Source organism: Zalophus californianus, chromosome 12 (assembly GCF_009762305.2).
Source record: "Zalophus californianus isolate mZalCal1 chromosome 12, mZalCal1.pri.v2, whole genome shotgun sequence".
Taxonomy (NCBI): domain Eukaryota; kingdom Metazoa; phylum Chordata; class Mammalia; order Carnivora; family Otariidae; genus Zalophus; species Zalophus californianus.
In genome coordinates this window covers 49,737,503-49,760,594 of record NC_045606.1, presented here as the reverse complement: position 1 = coordinate 49,760,594, position 23,092 = coordinate 49,737,503, and the positions used below count along the sequence as shown (strand labels likewise).

The 23,092-nt window shown below is 32.7% G+C and overlaps 1 protein-coding gene across 5 annotated transcripts in view; it reads left to right on the top strand.

Moving 5' to 3' along the window:
• The window catches only part of SNX13 (sorting nexin 13), a 133,164-nt gene that overhangs the window by 78,313 nt on the left and 31,759 nt on the right, over window positions 1–23,092 (top strand). For all 5 annotated transcript variants that reach the window (XM_027573209.1, XM_027573210.1, XM_027573208.1 and 2 more), the window contains 8 exons: window positions 1,079–1,162; window positions 4,844–4,982; window positions 5,375–5,463; window positions 9,551–9,650; window positions 10,838–11,031; window positions 16,975–17,079; window positions 17,697–17,829; window positions 22,181–22,218. In XM_027573209.1, the coding sequence (XP_027429010.1) occupies window positions 1,079–1,162; window positions 4,844–4,982; window positions 5,375–5,463; window positions 9,551–9,650; window positions 10,838–11,031; window positions 16,975–17,079; window positions 17,697–17,829; window positions 22,181–22,218 (882 nt within the window). The remainder of the gene's footprint in view (window positions 1–1,078; window positions 1,163–4,843; window positions 4,983–5,374; window positions 5,464–9,550; window positions 9,651–10,837; window positions 11,032–16,974; window positions 17,080–17,696; window positions 17,830–22,180; window positions 22,219–23,092) is intronic.

Sequence of the window (23,092 nt, the reverse complement as noted above, 5' to 3'; positions counted from 1 at the left end):
TAGAAAAGTAAAACATCCTGTTAAACTTACAGTTATTTAGCCTTCCAGTTTTCTTAAGAAATGGTATTTCATAGATTTAGGTATCAGCATGCATAAAAGAATGAAGATTAGTAATGGGTGAAAACATGGTATTAATAGAATCAGCACTAAATTCTTTATTTCCATTCCTTTAATATTTATGAAATACCTGCCATATTTAAGAATATGACCTTGAGTAAATATTTTTGAAGATCGATAAATCAATAGATCACTTGACAAATGTCACTCGTGTGCAGAACGTTCCTAGATAGTGGTAGTTTTCTAGAGAAGTGGAAGAGACACAATTACATAGAGAAGGATAAGTGACAAATGCCATAAATTCAGGGCATGAGTATATTCTAAACATGTAAGTAAAAGAGTATTCAGCTGAAATGATCAAAGTTTGTTTGATTGGAGATTTCATTCTGTAGTCAGTCCTTGGAGGAAGAGCAGGATTTTAGTAGGTAGGAGCATAAACAGCTATAAAGAATGGGAGGATCTATTCTAGAGAAAGATGAATAATTATATTAACATATTCTTATTTTATTTTCTATTAGGAAAAATTTCAAACACAGACAAGTATAGAGAATAATACAGTAGACATTTATGTACCAACTACCCAAATTTAACCAGTGTTAATGTTTTACTGTAGTTGCTCTGTTCTTCCCTTGAAGGTAACTACTATTGTAAAATTGGTATCTTTTCCTTTTGTCCTTTGTTTTTATACTTTTAATATAGATGTAGGAATTCATACATATATATGGTGCCATGTTTTGCCCTTTAAAAATTGACATAAATGCTAACATACTAGAGATACCCTTTTGCTGTTTTCCACTCAACTCTAGATGCCATCATGGAGATATATCCAGGTTGGTATAGGTAGCTTCATCTCATTTATTTTAACTGAGATGTATTAGTTAATCTTTTTATAATATTGTGTTGGTTATCAAGTTTTATGTGTATCATACCTTTCTTAAGTAACAGCATTGTGTTATTTACATTATGCTAGTGATTTGAGAAGTATATTAGATTAAATTTGTTTTTTACAATTTTTGTCCAGGAAATCCTTGCACGAGGAATTCTTCTTCCATTAATAAATCAACTCAGTGATCCTGATTATATTAATCAATATATCATATGGATGGTACGTACTTTCTAAAATTACAACTCTGTTTTTAAAACAGTTTTTTAAAATTTAGAAACAGTAATTGGAGATCAGGATGATCAAGCAATAATTTATTAAAGAAATTAGGTAAAAATATGTTTAAAGGTAATCTTTATATTTCTAGTACTTCTGTTTGCTAATATGTTGAATGCACTAGCCCCAAATTCTTTTTAAGAAGTTTGTTGATAGGGCGCCTGGGTGGCTCAGTTGGTTAAGCGACTGCCTTCGGCTCAGGTCATGATCCTGGAGTCCCAGGATCGAGTCCCACATCGCGCTCCTTGCTCGGCGGGGAGTCCGCTTCTCCCTCTGACCCTCTTCCCTCTCGTGCTCTCTATCTCTCATTCTCTCTCTCTCAAATAAATAAATAAAATCTTTAAAAAAAAAAAAAGAAGTTTGTTGATAATCCTGTTATAATTTTGGTGTTGTTACTACTTACTTAAATAAAAAAAAAATATTTTTCTGCCTGAGTGTTTAGATGATGAGTATTTTAAAAAGTTGCTGTTTGGTTTTAAACACAGCTTGTGGTCTGAACTACTTAAATAGCATGTACTTTACATTTTTATACCTTAAAGTGGAGGAAAGTATGGTGAAAGGAATACTGGAGTGAGAATGGGAGGATGTGTGTTCTAGATTTGTTTCTGTAAGTTGCTTAGTGTGTGTGTAAGTAGCTACTTTTCTATAAGTCTTAGTTTTCTCATCCGTCAAACATATCAAAGGGTTAGTGATTACTAAATTTACTCGGTCTAATTATTTTCGTATGTGATTATGTATGCTTTCCTCAGTAAACTCATAGTCAAGAAAGAATTGTAAATGGGCTATTGCTGGGAATTCTTTGATATATAGCTCTAGATCTTTGATTCATTTTCTTGAAATAGAATTTTTTCTCCACAGTTGTCTTCTTTTAACTCAGTCTAGCTTTCTTAGGAAAGAGTTACTTTATTGTTCTTTGTTTCTAGTAGCCATTATCAACCTGACATTGTTTTATTGTTGTTGGAGCAATTTTTGTCTCTCCCACCAGATTGTGGGTTACCTACAGGCAGAAATGGTTTTGTTAGCTTTGTGTTCTTAGGGCCTTTTATGGAGGTCACACAACTTGATTCTTCTTTTCCTTTGTCAATTTTTTTAGCATCCTGTTGGGCTCTACCAAAGCTTTAAAAACATGCATTATCTGCCTAATTAAAATTTTTAAGAATGCATATCTTTTGGTTAGGAGTTCTACTCATGAAATTTATTCTAAAGTGATAATAAGTAAGTTTGAAACAATGTATATTTAAGGACATTAGTGCCAACATTGCTTTTAAAAAAATTGAAAGCAATTTAAGTGTTCTACATGGAGGATTTGTTTAATAAGTAATGGCATATTGATACAATAGAATACATGAAGCCATTAAAAAGAATGATGGTAGTGTATCTTGAATATGAAAAGATGTTTACATATATATTTTTAAAGATTTTGTTTATTAAGAGAGAGAGATCCTGAGCGGTGGGGGGGTGGTGGGAGAGGGGGCAGTGGGAGAAGCAGACTTCCCGCCGAGCGGGGAGTCTGATGTAGGACGTGATCCCAGGACCCCGGGATCATGACCTGAGCCAAAGGCAGAGGCTTAACTGACTAAGCCACCCATGCGCCGAAGATGTTTATATTTTTTATGTGAAAAGGATAACTAAAGGTGATGTGTGTGTAGGTAATGCTTTTTAAAAATAAATATACAAGTAATTATAGTTTTATTAATGACTATATAATTCTGGTAGTGTATATACTGTTTGAAATCTTAATAGAGAGGTAGGATTATGAATGTTTTAATTTTCCTCTTTTGTTTATATATTTCACTTTATAGGGAGTATTGGTTATATAATAAAGTTAATTTTTTAAGAAATAGGAAAATAGGTAAAATTTAAAAACATTTCAGTAATGAAACAAGGGTAAATTTTTTTTTTTAAGGGTAAATGGTATTAGGAGATTTTTTTATAACATAATAAAATGGATGTTTTATACTAACCTTAATCAGGATACAATACTGTATAATCTTACTGGTGGTACAGAAAAGGATGCTTGTTCACCAGAATGTTATGGTTATTCTCACTCCTGGGATTAGGAATTATTCTTTTCCTATATATTTTTTCTTTAACTTTCAATTTTTCTTTTGCTGAACTTGTATTAATTATATAATTAAATATATGGTGTAAACATTTAGGGGGGTGGAATTTAACACATGCTCTAAAAGGAATTCAAACCACCAAATCTTTACTTGTTCTCCCCAGAGTTGGATTAATACTACTATTGTGTATGATGCTTGGGTCTTTTTGCTATTTAAGGAACAGGAGTTGATCCCTATTTCATTTTTCAGTACAATATCAGAAAATATATTTAAAAGAGCAGAGTTTATCAATAAAGGATCTTTAGCCTACTTTGTTGTCTGGTTTACAGTCTTTTGACATTATTTGTGTGGGAAACCTTGTATGCATTGGTATTATAAATATCAAAATGAGCTCAGTTCTTCTTCTTAGTTCAGTTATATTAATGGTATCTAACCATATAGTTCATTTCTATTTGGACGGAAAAGTTTAGTGCAGTCTAGTAGTAACATATCTTCTCTCTATAAAATATTAGTTACCCAACAGTAGTTTTAAGTTTTAAGTCATTTCTAAAAATAGTATGGATGGATTTGCATTATTCATCTCTAAGTGTGTGGTTTTTTTTAAATACAAACTAATTAAGGATAAGTCTTATTTCTTAACTCATGTTGTTATCTTCAACTAGAGCAGATAAATGGACAGCTGTTTCTTAATGTATTCTTAGAAAAATCATGTCTTTAATAACATACCTTTTTTTAATCATTGAAGTAAAATTTACATAAAGTGAAAGAAATTGCCGAGTAGTCTTATAAAGTTGTATTCTAATTTTGCACTTCCCTAGCACCATTTGAGAGTTCTCATCTCTCCACAATCTGATGAACATTTGGCATTGCTGTTTTGTTGTGGTTAACTTGAATATGCCTGATAACTAATGATATTGAGCATCTTTTCACGTGCGTATTAGCTAGTTTTTCCCTAGTTCTGGACTTCTGCAGTTCCCAGTTCTTCAACTCCTTATAGAGAATGGACAGTATCCCAAGTCTTCTGCCTTTTCGTAGCTTCCCTTGCTGTTTTACTTAAGTATTATTGGCAGTCATAGTGGTTAGTCACTTTATAATATCCTCGAGTACTTTTTTCTCTCACTTTATTTGTTTGGTGAAACCACACTCTGGTTAAATTCAACTCAACTGTCAACTCCCATTCCTGTTCTTAAACAGCACGTGGCTGGGGGAAAAAAAACCCAAAATAACAGTTATTTATGTCATCACATTGATTCTGTTCAATTTAGGTTAGAGAATGCCACTCTTCTGTTTAAAACCCTCCAGTAACTTTTCATTCCACTCAGAGTGAAAGCTACCACGTGTACCCTACCAGATTGGCCTTCCATTGCCACTAATCTCGTCGTCTACTCCTCTACCTTTCTTTGGGACCATGAGTACAGAGATTTTCATTTTGTTTTCTTGAAAGCATTGGCATAAACACTTGCTGTAAGATTGTGCCTACCTCGAATGTGCTAGGCACTGAAGGTGCTTTTTTTCCTTACTAAGTGAGTCCCTCTCCCACCTGTTTTTTAAACTTTGTTTTCAGATCCGTGATTCTAATTGCAACTATGAGGCCTTTATGAACATTATTAAATTGAGTGACAATATTGGAGAGCTAGAAGCGGTCAGAGATAAAGCAGCAGAAGAATTACAGTATCTTCGATCTCTAGATACAGTTGGTGATGGTAAGGAAGTCATTTAAGTATAGAAATGTTGTACTTCTTTAATCATTACTATATCTTTACACAAAACTTTAATTTACCTAAATGTCATTGTATGCTATTAGTTACTTTCACCTTATCTAAATCTAAATCTTTCTTACTATGTTAACATGTGCTAAGAATAAAAAGCATTATAATTTTCTGAATGTGAGGCTATTCATATTGTAATTATCTCTAAAGTAAAAGTAATAGGCATGGTTTAATTTTAATTAAATAATTTCACTATAAAATTTCAGATTATTTCTTTTATTGTTTGCTGTGTTCGTGGTTATTATGTTAAATTACAATATATACATGTTTAAAGTATTTCATAAATAACATTACCACTAGCTCATAATCAATTTGTTTGTATTTAGATATCAACACTATCAAGAATCAAATAAATAGCTTATTATTTGTAAAGAAAGTATGTGACTCAAGAATACAGCGATTGCAGTCAGGCAAAGTAAGTAAAGTACTTTCAGATTAATGTTTAGTTATAAATACTTTATATTCACTTAAATCTCTAGCAAATGACAAGAAGTGGAATATTAGCCAGTGCAGCCCTCCACAAAAGGACTTGTAGGGAAAATTTCTCTTATACATTATAGTATTATAAGTATTTGTTAAAGCCAAAGAGGTTAAAACGCTTCCTGTAAAATGCCACAGTAATGAAAGAGTTTATTTATTGGTTTATTTATCTTTTCATTTTTTATTCAAAATTTAACATTTATATAGTTTTATACACTGGGCACCATTTCAGATGGACCTAATAGACAAAAAGCTCTCTCTTCATAGAACTTCTATTTTAGTTGCAGAGTCAAAAATAAACCAGTACATAAATTAATATAAAATGTTAAAAGTGTTAAAAACAAGTAAATATAAAAAAATAACAAGTAAAGCAAAGTAGAGGGATAGAATATTTTAGATAGATGCTGAGTGATTTGGTTACATTTGAGCTTAGAGAAATCTGATAGAATAATGAGAGTCCTGAGAAATTTTTTTTTTTTTTTTTTTTGAAGAATCTTTGAGGCAGAGGTGAAAGCATCTGCAAAAGCCCTGAGATAGGAAGATGTTTGGTGAGTTAGAGTAGGTCAGCCTGGCTGGTATGGAATGAATGAGAAGGGATGATAGTAGGAATGAAATTGGAGAGGAACCGTGGGGGTTAGATCATACATGGTTTTATCTACCATAGTAAGATTTTTAAAAAATTCTAATTGTGATGGGAATCCATTGGAGATTTGTGCTGGCAAGTGACATGATATGACTTATTAGTTAAAATAATTACTTGGGCTCTTTGTGATGTTTAGAGTGTGGTGGAGTTGCAGCGGGCACAAGAATGGAGACTGAAAGATCATTTAGGAGACTGTTGGCTTTAGTCCAGTAAGATGTCTGCAGAGGTTGTGAGAAGTAATTAGAGACGGGATATAAGACTAACAGATTTGCTAATAGATTAAATATGGAGTGAGAAAGGACAAAAAAGGACTTGAGGATTGCTAGAATTTTTGGTCTCAGCAACTGCATGAATAGTGTTGCTGTTTACTAAAATGGATAATATAGGAAAGAGGAGGTTTGAAAGAGAGAATCAAATTTTGGATGTTTTAGCTTGAGATCCCTGTTTGACACTCAGATAGACCCAGTAGCTTGTAAACTCTGTAGTTCAAAGGAAAGGTCGGTGATGTATTATTAGATGTTTATTTAAAGTAAAGAGACTGGATGAAGTTACCTAAGAGAGTGAATGTAAGTAAGAATATAACCAAGGACCTAGTCCAGAGGCAGTATAGTTACTAGAGTTTAAGACAAGGTGGAAGATCTAGCTAAATAAACAGTAAGTGGCTGGTGAAATTGAAGGAAAACCTGGGAGTGTGATATTCCAGAAGCCAACTATAGAAAGTTTTTAAAGAAGTGAGAGATCAGGTATGTCAAAGGCTACTAATAAGTTGAGTAAGGTGAAGACTTAGAATTGACCATTAGATTTGCCAGCAGGGGAATATTGGTGATCTGATAATAGCATTTTGGAGTAGCGGAGAGAAACCCTTATTGGAGCTGGTCCAGGAGAAAATGGGAAGAGATGAATTAGAAGCAGTGATTGTAAGTAGCTGTTTGGAGGGGTTTTACCTCAAAAAAGAGCAGAGATTTTTCTGTTTGTAAAGGCCTTACTAACAGAAAAGAGCTTTTTTTACTACCTTAGTTTTTAGTGTAGTTAATTCTTTTCTTTTTTTTTTTTTTTTGGCTGGTTTTCTATTTTGGAAATTTGTTGTGACTCTGGGCTCGTAGTATTACAATGTATTTAAATTTCTTAAGGAATAGAAGACTTATTTTTATAAATCTTGAGTTTAGTTGCTGGATTAATTATAACTCACATTACTTGAGGCCCACATTTGTCATATACCTGAGTGTAAATGTATGTATATCTTTGTTTCAGTTAACTGTATTTTAAAATTATATACCCATGCACATTCAGTATAGAAGAACGAAACGGTTTTATTTATGCTTATTTTCTCATTAGTTTACCTTGTCTAGGCCTCAGAATTAGTGATCTTTCAGCATCATTATTTAAAATGTATTTGTCCAGATACCTTTTTTAAAAAAGATTTATTTATTTATCTTGAGAGAGAGAGAGAGAGCGTGCATGCATGTGTATGTGTGGGAGCAGGGGGAGGGGCAGCGTGAGAGAGAGAGAGAATCCTTCAGCAAACTCCCCACTGAGTGTGGAGTCCAAGGCAAGGCTTGCTTCCAGGACCCTGAGAAAATGTCCTGAGCCGAAATCAAGAGTTGGACACGCAACCGACTGAGCCAAGGCACCCCTTTTGATAGCAAATCCCTTTAAAATTTAGATACTTTGTTTTGAAGCCCATCAATTCTTTTGAGTATCAAGCTTTACCTTTTTAGTAGCTCAGGTCATACAGTGTTTTTTCTTGGGAAGAAAAGTCAGAATCTCCACAGAGATGAAGTTTTTTAACCATACTACTCATCTTGAAATCTTAGAAGGCCCTTTATCTTTTTTATTACAAATAAAGATATAGTGAATACTCTTCTGCATTTCATATATGTGGAGCTGCTTCTGGGAAAGAGAAAGAGGTGATAAGTTTGAAGAAAGAAGACTTAGGAGAAAGCATGTGCTGGCACCAGGTTGCTTTATGCCAGACATTTTAAGTCAGTTATCTATTATTATACAGTATTTATATGAAGAGAAATACTTCTTAGAGAGGAAGTTTTCCCCTTTTCTCAAGTTCTTTTCCTTCTCCTTTATGTACTACCTACATCTAATTTAGGATCTGCCCCTAATTAAGGCAGCCTGTCTTTCAGAAAAACCTTCTGATCTTTCTTTTCTTTCTTTTTTAAAGATTTTATTAATTTATTTGAGAGAGAGAGAGCAGAGCGAGAGGGAGAGAGCACATGAGTGGAAGGAGCAGAGGCAGAGGGAGAAGCAGGCTCTCCACTGAGCAAGGAGTCCGACACGGGACTCAGTCCCAGGACCCTGGGATCATGACCTGAGCTGAAGGCAGACGCTCAATGACTGAGCCACCCAGGCACCTCTGATCTTTCTTTTTTAAATAGAGGATTGTGAAATACGGATTTAGGAATGCAGAGAAACTGGTGACACAGAAACATAGGGGTTTTATGGAAGAGGCTGCAGGCTTTGAAAACACTGAGTCGTTCTTGGCAGCTTTGTGATCATAGGCAGCCTTTCTGATTTCAGCTTTCTTACCTCTTAAGTGAGGTGGGTGATATTTATCGAATAGGATTGTTGTGGAGAATAATGTATATAATATACATAGCACAGTGCTTGTCATGTAGATTACAAATTTTTTTGAAGATTTTATTTATTTATTTGTCAGAGAGAGTGAGAGAGCACAAGCAGGAGGAGCAGCAGGTAGAGGGAAAGGGAGAAGCAGGCCCCCCACTGAGCAAGGAACCCGACATGGGACTCCATCCCAGGACCCTGAGATTGTGGCTTGAACTGAAGGCAGATGTTTAACTGAGCCACCCAGGCATCCCTAGACTCTCTAAATTTTGAACCTATGTTTTATTTTTTAATTTTTTATTTTTTTCATGTATAGGTAGTTACCTTGCTCTATTACTTTGAAAACTAAATATAATTTACTGTTTAGGTAGTCTGAGAAGAAACACATTTTCTATAAAAGATGGTAGAGTATTCTGTTAGAAGAAAAATTACTCTTTCGGGATATTTTCTGTTCTCTCAGTGGATAGACTTCAGTCTATACTTGAAAGTGTTGGGCTTTATTTATTCTTGGACATTGTAAGCATTCCAAACATCCCCTTTACCTCTTAAAATGTTCATTTTCATTTGGAATATGTAGAGATAGAGAATACTTGAAATTCTAGTAATTTAGAATTATTTTGTAATGAAAGAAGTGAATGCTTATACTTTTAATGCATATTTACTAAGCAACGGAAATTCTCTAGGCTGGGACTGTTGGGAACCCACATGAACAAGAAAATACTTAATATTTTTATATCTATGTAGAGATCTTTGACCTAATGAGTGAATAGATGAAGTATTAACCTACCTTTACTTTTCTCTCTAGGAAATAAATACTGTGAAACTGGCAGCAAACTTTGGGAAACTTTGCACAGTCCCCTTGGACAGCATTCTTGTAGACAATGTTGCACTACAATTTTTTATGGGTAGGTAAATCCATTTTATGAAAATAATATAGCCCTCAAAATTTTTAATAATTATAAATATTATTAAATTTTAAATATCTGATATTAAGCATGTCAAATATGTCTTTCCTCCACTCCCCATTCTCTGAAGTATTCCTTTTTTTGGAAATCATAGAGGTAGAGATATATTTTGTTTAGAAGGAAAGAAATGCTTATTATAACTTAAATGTGTATTTGTTAAATATTGCTTATTCAAATTCTAGCAGAGTCTATGAATTTAAATTATTTGAGAAAGAGTACTTTATCAGCAACACACGTTTATAACTTATTTGTATCATTTTGTGCATGAATAGAAGGACTTTATTTTTATATCATTTTAATATATGTAAATATTTACTAATTTTGTTAATATTATAGTTGACCCTTGAACAACATGGACTTGAGCTGTGCAGATTCACTTATTTATACATGGATTTTATTTGATAAATACAGTATAGTAATACAAACATATTTTCCTTATGATTTTCTTAATAACATTTTCTTCTCAGCTTACTTTAAGAATGTAGTACATACAAAATGTTCTTTGTGTTAATTAACTGTTTATATAATTGGTAAGGCTTCCAGTCAGCAGTAGACTATTAGTCGTTATGGTTTTGGGAGTCAGGAGTTATGCATGGATTTTTGACTGCATGGTCAGTGCCCCTAACCTAACCTCTGCATTGTTCAGGGGTCAACTATACATCAAAATTGCTTTTTATCTGGAGAACATTTTTAGTAACCTTCCTTGATTTTTCATTTTCATGACCAAAAACATAAATACACGGCTTGTTGAAGATCCCAGTCCTTACTTTTAATACTTGTAGGAACATTAATATTATAATTAATAATCTTTATTGAGAACAGAAGCCGAATGTTACTAGTTTATTTTTGATAAAGCCTTCTGTAGCAGTTTTATCTCCTAGAAATTTTATCATGAAAAATGAGATTCAAAAATAAATACATCCATTTTGTTTTTCACATAACTGGTCTTTTTAACCTAACCAATTTGTGATGTGAGCATTCTTCATCTCAGGCATTTGCTTAACAGTTTTAAAATGTAGAGTTTTAAGTATTTGAAACTTTAATCCTTTTTAACTTGTCATATGGCTACATGCACCCAAAAATGTGTGACATTAATATCTATGTTGTTAATGGATTTTGTTTGGTAGATTACATGCAGCAAACTGGAGGTCAAGCACATCTCTTCTTCTGGATGACAGTGGAAGGATACCGAGTTACAGCCCAGCAGCAACTGGAAGTTTTATTAAGTCGTCAGAAAGATGGAAGACATCAAACCAACCAAACCAAAGGTCTTTTAAGAGCAGCTGCTGTTGGAATATATGAACAGTATTTATCAGAAAAGGTGAGGCTCTATTTTGATTACTGTTTTCTTATCTTCTTTGGTAGTATCATTAGTAATAATTTTTGTAATACTTATGAATATTCATTACTCATACTAGGCACAGCTCCTTGCAAGCATTATCTCATTTAACCTTGATAACAATCTTTTTGTATATTACTATCCTTATTTTATAGGTAAAGAAACTCATGTTTAGAAAATTGAGTTAACTTTGCCAAGGTCATGCAGATACTAGTGACAAAGTCAAGATTCAAGGTCACACACACTCTAGATTCAAGGACACAAAAGACTGAAAGTAAAAGAATGGAAAAAGGTAAACCATGCATACAGTAACCAAAACAGAGTTGGAGTGGCTATACTAATATTAGACAATAGATTTTAAAACAAAAATTGTTACTAGAGAAAAGAGGAGCATTTGATAATGATAAAAGGGTCAATTGATCCTTGATTTATAACTGTTAAAAACAGTTATAAACACAACAGCAAAACCTCCACATACATAGGACAAAACCTGACAGAATTGGAGAGAGAAATAGACAATTCAACAATAAGTGGGTATTGAAGACTTCAGTACTCACTCAGTAACTGATAGAACAATTAGAAAATGACCAAAGATACACAAGAATTAAAGAACACTATAAACCAATTAAACCTACACATCTATGAATACTTCCCTTAACAACAGCAGAATACACATTATTTTCAAGCTTACATGGAACGTTGTCTAGGTTAGATAGACCCTTTACTAGGCCATAAACAGCTCTGAATTTAAAAGTATTGAAATCATACAAAAGTATGTCCTTTTATCATAGTAGAATTAATTAGTAATTAACAGAAGGAGTTCTGAGAAATTATAAATATTTAAAAATGAATACATTTCTAAATAGTCTCTGGGTCAAAAAGAAATCAGAAGGAAATTAGAAGGTATTTTGAATTGAATGAAAATAAAACAGTGTATCAAAATTTATGGGATGCAATTACAGCAGTGCTTAGATGCCTAGTTAGAAAGAAGAACTCAACTTGCCACTTTAAATGCCTAGTTAGAAAGAAAAACTCAAAACGACAATTTACATTTTCACCTTAAACTAGAAAAGGAATAGCAAAATAAATTCAAGGTAAACTGAAGGAAGGAAGCAGTAAAGATCAGAATAGAAATCCTTGAAATGGAAAACAGAAAAACAATAATGGAAATCAATAAAACCGAAAGTTGATTCTTTAAAAGAAAAATAAAATTGACAAACCTTTAGCCAGCTTGGCCAAGAAAGAAAAGAAAGTCACAGATACCAAAATCATGAATGAAAGAGGAGGCATCATCACCAACCCTATGGAAATAAAAAAGACTATAAGCAAATACTATAAACAACTATCACAAGAAATTAGACAACTTAGATGATATGGGCAAATGCCTTGAAGGACGCAGGTTGCCAAACTGTCATTCTGATACCAAAGCCAGACAGAGACATCATTCAGGAGACTACAGACCAATATCTCTCATGAATATGGAGACAACAATCCTCAAGATTCCTCACACTCCAGTATTTGTAATGGCTATGCTATAATACCTTTTAATTTATACGTACTAGCACAAAAATTGTATATGAAATTTTTTTAAATAAGATTTTATTTTTATTTGAGAGAGAGATAGCGAGAGAGATAGGGAGAGAGAGCATGAACGGGGAGGAGAGGGAGAAGCAGACTCCCCGCTGAGCAGGGATCCCGATGCGGGACTTGATCCCAAGACCCTGGGATCATGACCCTGAGCCGTAGGCAGACGCTTAACCAACTCAGCCACCCAGGTGCCCCTGTATTTGAATTTTAAGTGTGAATTTTATTTGAAAACTGCTTATTAGTCCATTTGCTTATATTTTTACCAAATGAAATATCCTTTTAAAGAGTGCATATTTTAAAGAATAGTAGTATACCAGACACATTTGTATATCCCATCTAGCTGAAGAAATAGAACATCTACTGTTCGTTTGAAGATCCTTATTATATTCTTCACCTGTCTTCACCTGACTTGTTCGCCTGTTTCCTTACTTCCTGATGAAGCCAGTTTTCTGTATTTATTCACTTACTTTCCCATACCATTTTACTCTACATGTATGTTCTAAAGCAATATCTTGCTTAGCTTTGTTTTTAACCTTTATACAAATGGAATGATACTATATGTCTTGCTTTTATTCCCCTCATTATTATATTGAATTTTATACATGTTGATTTATGTAAGTGTAGTTCATTTTTACTGAAGTCAAGAGTTTATTTACCTTCAGTAATATTTATGAGCATTTTGGTTTGTTTCCCTTTCTTTTCTGTTATACTTTTGCTCTGAATATTGCTGTTCATATTTCTCCCTGCAAACATTCAGGAGTTTCTGCTGTTTAAAAACACAGCTTTAGTGTATATATCTAAGTCTTTCTATGTTAATTTTTAAAGTAGGTTATAGAGTTAGTTCTCTTGTCCATAGTCCAGTAGAATGGATTATAGTTAATACTGGAAAAATAAAAATTAATAGTTATTTAAGTCAGTTTCTTTCAGCATTTTGAGGATAGTATTTCATTGTTTTCTGGCTTTCATTATTTCCAGTAAGAAATCAACTATGAGTTTAATATTCTTTTGAAGTTAATCTTTTTTTAAAGCTTTGAAACACATCCTGAGTCTTGGGAAACCCTTCTCTAGGACGCAGAAGTCCCAGATTTTAGCAGTGGATGGAGAAGATTGAGAAAAAATGCAAAACCCATACATGATTCCAGAATTCAGAGCTGAAGGCAACATTTTAGTGTCAAAAGACCCTGGCATGGATTTCCCACTTTCAGTAGTCATTGCTGTCTTTTCCCTTAGATTCTAATATTGGTAGCCATTATTTACTCTTTACAGTGAATTCTCCATCATGTAGCACTCCATGTATGGCTTAAGTGCATTGTTACCATGAATGTTCACAATCCTCCTTTTACTTTTCCTGTCCTGTGCTTTGTATTATGATGGGACTTTTTAACATTATGAATATTTTAACCATGTTTTCTAAAAGTTCAGATAATGAAAATGAGAATGATGACAGTAAAGTCATGCAGTAAAGTCATATTTTCAAAGAATGTGATAAGAATAGTAACATTGAAAATAAATATGAACAAGAATTACAGTAAACAGAAATTTATTTGCTTTTTTCCAGAACTACTAAATGATCTTTGAAGAGGCTAAAAGAAAAGGAACCTTGAAAAGGACAGATTGACCTGAGTTGTATATGTGTAGGCTATAAAAAAAACCTCAGTCAAAAAAAATGACTAATTTTTTTGAAATGAGACTGTTGAGAACTCAAAAAAATATCATAAGAAGGGGACAGTTAGCTTAACAGGATTTTCTTAGTTTCTTTACTAAAACTATAATTTATTTGGAATCTACCTTCACACAGTCTTTTAAAAAATATTTAAATAATGCTTTGTTTTAATTTTAATCACATTATTTTTCTCACCATATCAAATCATACTAACACTACACTCACAAGTTTGAATGACCTGTTTTTAAAACCATTTTCCTTGAGAAAGAGAGGTATAACTTTTAGTGACGTCCATTATGTTTTGAAGTGTTTAAAATGGGCATTTTAGACACAAATAGTCTATATGTAAATTCTTAGATGCCGTTTTTAGTAAGTAAAATGTCATTATTCTGTGCCTAAATGGTTTTACTGAAAAGATACTTAACTTGATGTCATCACATTGGACTGATAAGGGAAGTAAGTGTGATGTAGGTTAAGAACAGAGCTGAAAGTCAAAGTGAATTTTGTATTTGATTGTATTCATTTATACCACTTGGTTTAAAACAACAACAAAAAAAAAGGTGATGTCCTGAAGTCTGCAGGCAGATCAGAGAAGTATTGTTAAAAAAGGAAACACAAAAAGGTAAAAATATCCTATGGGATCATGGAATAAAAAGAAAGTAGCTTTTTAAATTAAATATAGGTAATACCTGTTTAGTCTTATTGTAGGTATACAACTTTTTTAGAAGTCTTATATTTATGCATTTTAATAATACACAATAATATAGCCTACAATATTTAAATATCTAATAAAGAGCTTAAAAAGTTAAATTGTGTATTGGAGGATAAAACCTAAGTAGTTACGTTCTTCTCTAACATTTGTTTAATTAGTCTTACTAATTACTAATTGCTGCTTAACTAGTCCTCTTGTTTTAAATAACCACATTTGCATGGAAAAGTACAGAATACAGATTAATAGATAATTTTGGAAAAACACTTATTTTTGTATTTTTATGTTAAAGTGGTAAAAAATGTACATAAATATTTTTTCTGTTATTACTTTTTTTGAGTGGGGAGATCTGGTTGGTTGTGTCCCATGATAACTCTTTAAAAGTTTTGGTCACGTTACACCAAGGATGAGTCCTAATCCAGTTCTGTATATTTGAGATTATAGGAAGAAGTAAACTAAATAAAGGTAAAATGTTATGATTTTCAGATTTGCATCTTATCTCCTAGAAACTGAGTTTCATGAGCTTAAAGGGCAACTGACAGGACAAAACTAACTAAAATCAGTCCCTCTCTAAAATTTTTGTCACACACTTAAAGTTGTTTAGTTCTTTTTTTGTTTCAGGGAAAAAGACACACACACACCACCACAGCACATCCTCCTCTACTCACACAAACAAATAAGCACTCTTCCCTTCCTCCTGCAAAAAACCCCAACCACCACACAACCTACTTGGGCTTACTAACTAGAATGTAGAGTGAACCCCAGGGAACATTAGACGTTGTATAGGCTTTTTCCTACATATTTATACCCTGCTGTTTACTTACTCTTTAAACTTTTTCTCCTTTTCTGTATTTATCCCATCTTTTCCTTGGATATCCTATTGGGTAGCATAGAGAAATTATTTAAACACTGCATTCTTGTGCAAGTTTCTTTAGGAGTTCCCATCCTTATCACTCATTTATTCTCTAGAGCCTTCAGAGCTAAAAATTCAAAAGTTGGCATGCCAAAGATGACCATATTTCTAGCTTTTCAGCATTTTTTTCTTTCAATAAAGAAGCTTTTCACATTGAACATCAGATTTTATATTTCTGTGGCATATCTGTCATATTATGCACTTTACAATGGAAATTGTTGGAAAAATTAACTTTTTATATTTTTTGCTCCCCCGTATCACACTGGAACTTCACTGCAGCATTATAAAACCAAATTTAGAAAAAGGGTAGTCTCGTAAAGACTATTTAAAAAGATTGTTTCTAGTGTTAAAGTAACAAATGGCTTATTCTTTTCGCAGTCATATTAAATACACATCCAGGACTACTGGATGTTCAGCACTAACTCCTCCGGACAGTGTTTCCTATGTGCCAGACACTGTGCTTGTATGCCTTAGATAAATCTCATTTATTTTTTATTTTTATTTTTTTAAGATTTTACTTATTTGAGGGAGAGAGAGGGAGAGCATGAGCAGGGGGAGGGGCAGAGAGAGAGAGGGATAAGCTGACTCCCTGGGATGAGCAAGGAGAGGACTCGGGCCTCGCTCCCAGGATCCCGGAATCATGACCTGAGCCAAAGGCAGACACTTAACCTACTGAGTCACCCAGGTGCCCCAGATAAATCTCTTTTAATATGGTAAAATAGTAATACGGTTACATAATAACCATAGGTGGTATTATCTCCATTTTGCAGATTGAGGAAATGCAACCTATTGAGAGGTAACTAACTCAGCAAATGTCAAGATTTAAATCCATGTTTGTCTCCCAGTGTACTTTATACTACATGATGACAAGAAGGTTTGGTTCTTATTTTAGCTTTCTTAAACGCTAAGGTGTTGTTTACAAACCAAGCGTTTTTTTTTTTTTTACCAATTACTTTCGATAATATGGTTCCATTATATAATTCTTCTACTATAAAGAATTAACTTGTATTAGAAACTTAAAAGGTCATTACTACTATTATTTTTCTCTGTTAGGCATCTCCAAGAGTTACTGTTGATGATTATTTGGTAGCAAAATTAGCAGATACTTTGAATCATGAAGATCCAACCCCTGAAATCTTTGATGACATTCAGAGGAAGGTATTATATATAACATTTATCATTATATGTTTCTTATGAAAAAAAGTATGTTTCTATATGCATATAATTCATTTTTTAAAAGGTTATTGAAACATAAAAGTATAGTGGTAACTAAAAAAATGAATTAACACTTCTCATTTACAAAAAAGTAGGCCAGTTTTTTGTTTGTTTATTTAAATGACAAGTGAGGAAAATCCTTATGTTGGGTTGTTATTTAAATCTGACTAAAGGGCCAGATATATAGTCTTAGAATTTCATGAGTTGATAATGATATATAAATGACCTGATATAAATTTATTTTACTGTGTTCCTGGAGCCTTTATGTGGACTTGTTTTTTAGAGAACACTACTTCCTGGAACATTATATATAACCTGTCATGTGACTTGTGTGGCAGTGGGACCATTTTCAATACACTGAGGTACTAGAGGGACCGTTAGTTGTGAAATTAGTTGAGAAATCATTAGTTGTGATGTAGGCTTATTGCTGGCATCTTATAAGTATGGAATGTGTAATTCATTATAGCAATACCTCTTTCTAGCTTTTGGTGAAATCTTATTAGTGAAAATTAGTACATTATCTGTATTAATGATGGAATATCTTGATTTATTTCAATAAGGTCTATGAATTGATGCTACGAGATGAAAGATTTTATCCTTCCTTCAGACAGAATGCTCTTTATGTGCGCATGTTAGCTGAGCTGGATATGTTAAAAGATCCTAGTTTCAGAGGATCAGATGATGGTGATGGAGGTAAGGTGGCACATGTGCATGGTGTGTGCACATGTGTGTGTGTACATAAATATTCCTATATACTGTTGACCAAAAGGTGACGTTTCGAGTAAGATAAAAAAATGCCTTGAAGCCCAATATGACTTGTAAAATATTTAAAACTCTATAAATGAATGACAGAGTTTAGTTAATACTAAATTAAAATGTTGAAAATTTAGTAACAGATTAGAACATAACTATAAAAGCCTTGAAGCCTTAAGAAGAATGTTTTCTTGAGTTTTATCACCCACATATTTTTTATGGTAGTTTCCGTTTCGCTAGTAACTAATAATATTCATGACTAACAGTGGGATTATTGAGAAGATTAAATGAGATAACAAGTCATGATCCTGAGAGTGTACCATAAACTATATACAGCATTGTTTTAAAAAGAATAATTTTTTTCTCTTTTATTCCACCATTTTCTAAATCCTGAACAGTATAAGGTGGAAGAAACTACATGAGTCATTTATTCCAATCTTTCAGTTTTTTTCAAATGAGGATATTATCAGTATGATATAATGAAGAAGCAGACTTTGAGAATCAGAATATTTAGATTTTACTCCTGTTCTACTACTTAGTTACCTATAGTGATGTTGGCCAAACACTTAATTTAAGTCTGAATCATGAAGATCAGTTGTAGATCTGGAATAATAATTTTGTCATAGTAATATATTCAGAGTCATTATCATACCATTGTCAGATTTAAAGGAAATTATGTATATGAGAATGATTTATAAACTAAAACAAATGCCAATTTTTACTAGTAGTATATAAGCAGTTATTTAAAAATAGTGGGAGAGGTAGCACTTAGAGCACAAATCCCCATATTGTGAAGCCAATGACCATTTTACTGGTGATCCAATTCAGCAGTACTTATAAAACTAATAAAGTATGTAAGGTGTGATAAGCTTCCTGGTATGTTCAAATAAGCAGTAGAAATAAAAAGTAAGTGGGAAAGATTTCAGTAATTATTTTAAGAGAGTAATTTTAATTATTTATGAATAGGTTTTATGGGTAGGACTACTTGGGGCTGGAGATACAATAGGTCTATCAAGTGGTAAGCACTGCTTTAAAAGATACCTCTGTTACAGCAGGTTCCTGCTCTTCCCTCTCCTCTCTCCCCCCGCCCCCTTCCCTCGTCTGTATTAGTAAGATTTTACTTTTTAAATAATCTAAGAAATCCAGTTACAGGAGTTTGCATTTGAGTTTTAATAACTTTTATATTGGTTGTTGATCTAGTATCTTGAGTTTTTTAAATTAATACTCTTTCTGGTTTGTTTTATTTGTAAACCTGGAATAATATTCCATTAACTGGCTTTGATAGCATAATTAAGGAAGTTTTTTTTTTTTTTTAAGAGTACTTCTGTGGGAGCTAAGTAGTAAAATTCAGTGTAACTCAAGTTTATTATACAGTATCTCTGTATTTACTGTCTCTTAAAAAATCTTTTACAGAGCTGCTATGAAATTTGCAAGTAGCAGTGCAATGTATATATAAATATATATAAATAAATATAAATAAATAAATATTTTTGTTTATTTTAATTTCATCTACTCTAGAGATTTCTTAGTATTATGGATTTGCTATATGACCCAGAATGAAAGAAAGATAAGTTAAATCATAATTGCTAATGGTATGAGCTTCTAAGTAATCTATAATTTAAAATGATAGTAGCATTATATTCTTTGGCAGTAGTTTTTGTTCCAATAGTGTAAGAACTCTTCTAAAGTCCAGTATATTGACTTTAACTTTTATTCATATCTTTCTAGGCAGTCTAGTTAGTTGTCTTGTATGCAACTAATGGAACCAGTTTTTTTATAAGCCATCTGAAACTTCCCAAAACTTCATACTTAAAGCATGAAATACATTAAAAAATTTTTTCTGCAACTTGTTTTGGTCTGAAGTAAATGTACTTTCTCATATATCAGCCATTGAGTCATCCTTCACATTGGAATTATTAATTGAAGTTTGAAATTATATACATAAATATATCTTTTGTCTTTCTCGGACATTGCTTTTTAGTATTCTTTGTCCTTATTGGTGAGCTTTTATACATCTTATAACTAAGAAATTGTCTAACCCCTTTTCTTGAAACCATTTGAAAAAAGTGTGTAGAATGATGGGTATAAATATGAAGCATTATTGTTAAAAACAGCTGTCAGGTTTATTGTTTTTAGGTTTTAGGCAATTGCTAGGACTTTTTCAATAGTGATGCTTATGATTTTTGTGTCATTATAAGATTGTTTAATCAAAAATAGGCCTTCCGCACATTTTTTTGTTATAAATTCATTTTTGATTTGTTAAAATTAAGGTTCCTGGGATCAAGCCCTGTGTCGGGCTCCCTGCTCAGTGGAGAGCCTGCTTCTCCCTCTCCCTCTCTGCTCCTCCCCACCAGCTCATTTTCTCTCTCTCTCAAATAAGTAAATAAAATAAAATAAAAATAAGATTCTTGACACTTTATTTTTTAGACATTTTGAAATAATTGTCTAATCTAGTTTTTAACTGTATGGATGATTAAAAAAAATTGCAGGCTACATTTGAACCTAAAATGAATGGGCCAGGTCTTATCATGTGTGATAGTATCCTTTAGTGTTTTTTTTTTTCCCTTCTGGGAAAGAAATTTCATTCCTATTTAATCACACTTCAGTAGGTAGGTAGTAGCTGAATGGCTTTTGTAATTATGTGTGTGCTCTCTCCCCTTTTTTCCTCCTTTCTATTTGTGATTGCTTTTTTTAGTTAGTTCAGCCTTAAAATATTTTTAAAGTTGGTACTTCTCCTTCATTAAAACATGGTCACACAGTCTTTTAAAAAATATTTAAATAATGCTTTGTTTTAATTTTAATCACATTATTTTTCTCACCATATCAAATCATACTTTCTTTTGTTTTCTAATCTTTATAGGCAGTTACCAAATTCTTGACTAAATGTGGTCCTGGATTGATTTTAGACTCTATTTCTGTATCTTCTTATTGTTGATCACAAAAGTAAATTACATCTTGTTTTCCTTCTGATTGCTCTTTTAACTTGATTTGTCTTTGGTAGAAAGATTTAAGAGGTGGGCAGACCACAGAAGGAAGTAGGAGTTATATAACTGAATAAGGAGGATAGAGAACTGTTTGCTCATTTTAATTATCACCTTGCTGTTAACCAAGGGGTAATCCTAGGTGGAATTTCCTGTTTGCTTTTTGTGGCCATAGGTCTGAGGAACCAAGAAATGTTCTTGGGCATTTAGAATTGTTGAAGCTGGAAAGCAACACCAACTGCTTCTTTCTAAAAGTAATAGAAATTGGTTTTACTTATTTATTTATTTATTTAACAGAGCGAGACACAGTGAGAGAGGGAACACAAGCAGGAGGAGTGGGAGAGGGAGAAGCAGGCTTCCCGCGGAGCCGGGAGCCCGATACGGGGCTTGATCCCAGGACCCTGGGATCATGACCGGAGCCGAAGGCAGATGCTTAACGACTAAGGCCACCCAGGTGCCCCTAGAAATTGGTTTTGAAGACCCATTTAGATACCCAGATTCATAAATAATCTCTTGAGTGCTGGAAGCCATACATTAACTTTAAACTGTATAAGAATACTGCTTTACCATATATTCATTTCTGTTTTTAACAGAGGGGCATCTTAATTGGTAACTTTGTGTGCTCAGATATAGAATAAAACACTGAAGGAAAAGACATTAATTTTATAATGTATAATTGACTTAGCTCTCTAACATTACTTTTTAAAAAGAATTTTTAGTTGTTTTTTAAGTAAATGGCAGTGCATATGGAGTTTTACGTATCTTGTTCTGTTATATATTGATTTAAGAATCTAGGGTTGCGATGTTTTTGGGCCAAGTCTACCGAGAGCAAGTGGACATAATAGATATATTATGTATACAAACCGATCTGTTTACTCTTCACATGAAAGAAAAATTTTATTTATACTATTTCTTAATCCAGTGAGACAGAACTAACAAAAAACTTGTGACATTTCCTAATGAACGTCACTCTGCATTGTTTTCCTCAGGTTTACATTTTATCAGACAACTTCATATGATAAAATAAGGATAAAATATTTAATAATTGCTCTCCTGTACACAAACGCCTATTTTTGGTGTGTGTTTTGTGGGGGGCAACTCAGGTACATTTATATTTTCTCTGAAATACATGGCTTGCAAAACCATGAGGCTTAAGGGAGCAGTAGGTGTTGGGGAGTAGTATACCACAATTTCCTTTGCTGTTTTGTTATGTCTGCTTGGGTGACTTTCATTCTTGGTGTTTGAGCCTTAGATAAAACAATTTTTTCAAGTTTTTTACTGTGTACTAAGTTGAATTTCCCCTCCCACAGAGTCTTTTAATGGGTCTCCTACTGGAAGCATAAATTTGGTAAGTATTATAATGGGTACTTAATTATTAAAGTGACTTGAAAATATTATAAAAGGTGAGCTTTAACATACATAAATAATATATTAGAAGCTCTCAGATCATCCTTTTATAAGAAGTTCTTTGCTTTAAAAGAAATGTTAAATTCACATATAAATTCACTGAAATTTATTTTCATTTTTAAAAATGGGATTTAAGTCACATCTGCATAATTCAGTTGTATTTGATAAAAAAAGTGACTTCATTATTTTCAATCCCAATATTTAGTATTTTGAAATGACTCTTTGGTTAGTGCTATGTTGGATAGTAAACTTGTGACATACAAGTGTTTACACTGAAATTAGGTTTTTCTTTTTGTATGTAGAAAAGAAATATAAAATTAGGATATCTGAAAACTTCCAGATATTTCTTAACGTGCACACTATGGTTGTTGTAAAAAAATTTAAGCTTAAGGCCTTATAGTAAATAAAGCTATTTTAGGATTACAAATTTAAGAATGATATATTTTTAGCACATAAGCTGTCATTGGCATTTTATACATTCAAAATGAAGTGTGAAATAATGAACATTTCAGTTCTTTTATCTATCCACCCTTGTCGTGAATAACGTATTTCATAAAATGCTGCTAGGAAGAAATATTACTATGTTCTGTGAAAGTTTCAGTCCAGAATTTGTGGGGGGTTAGGGAGAGATTGTTTGCTTTGTTTATATTCTACTTATATTACTTCCTCTTTCAGACTTTTTGTAATAGCTAAATAGTCTCCAGGTCCATTATCTTATGTTATCTTCTATATATAACTATATTTCAAAATACAACCTTATTGAGGGTTTTATTACTCTACAAAGTACAACCTTTAACAGAACACTGAAGCAGTCA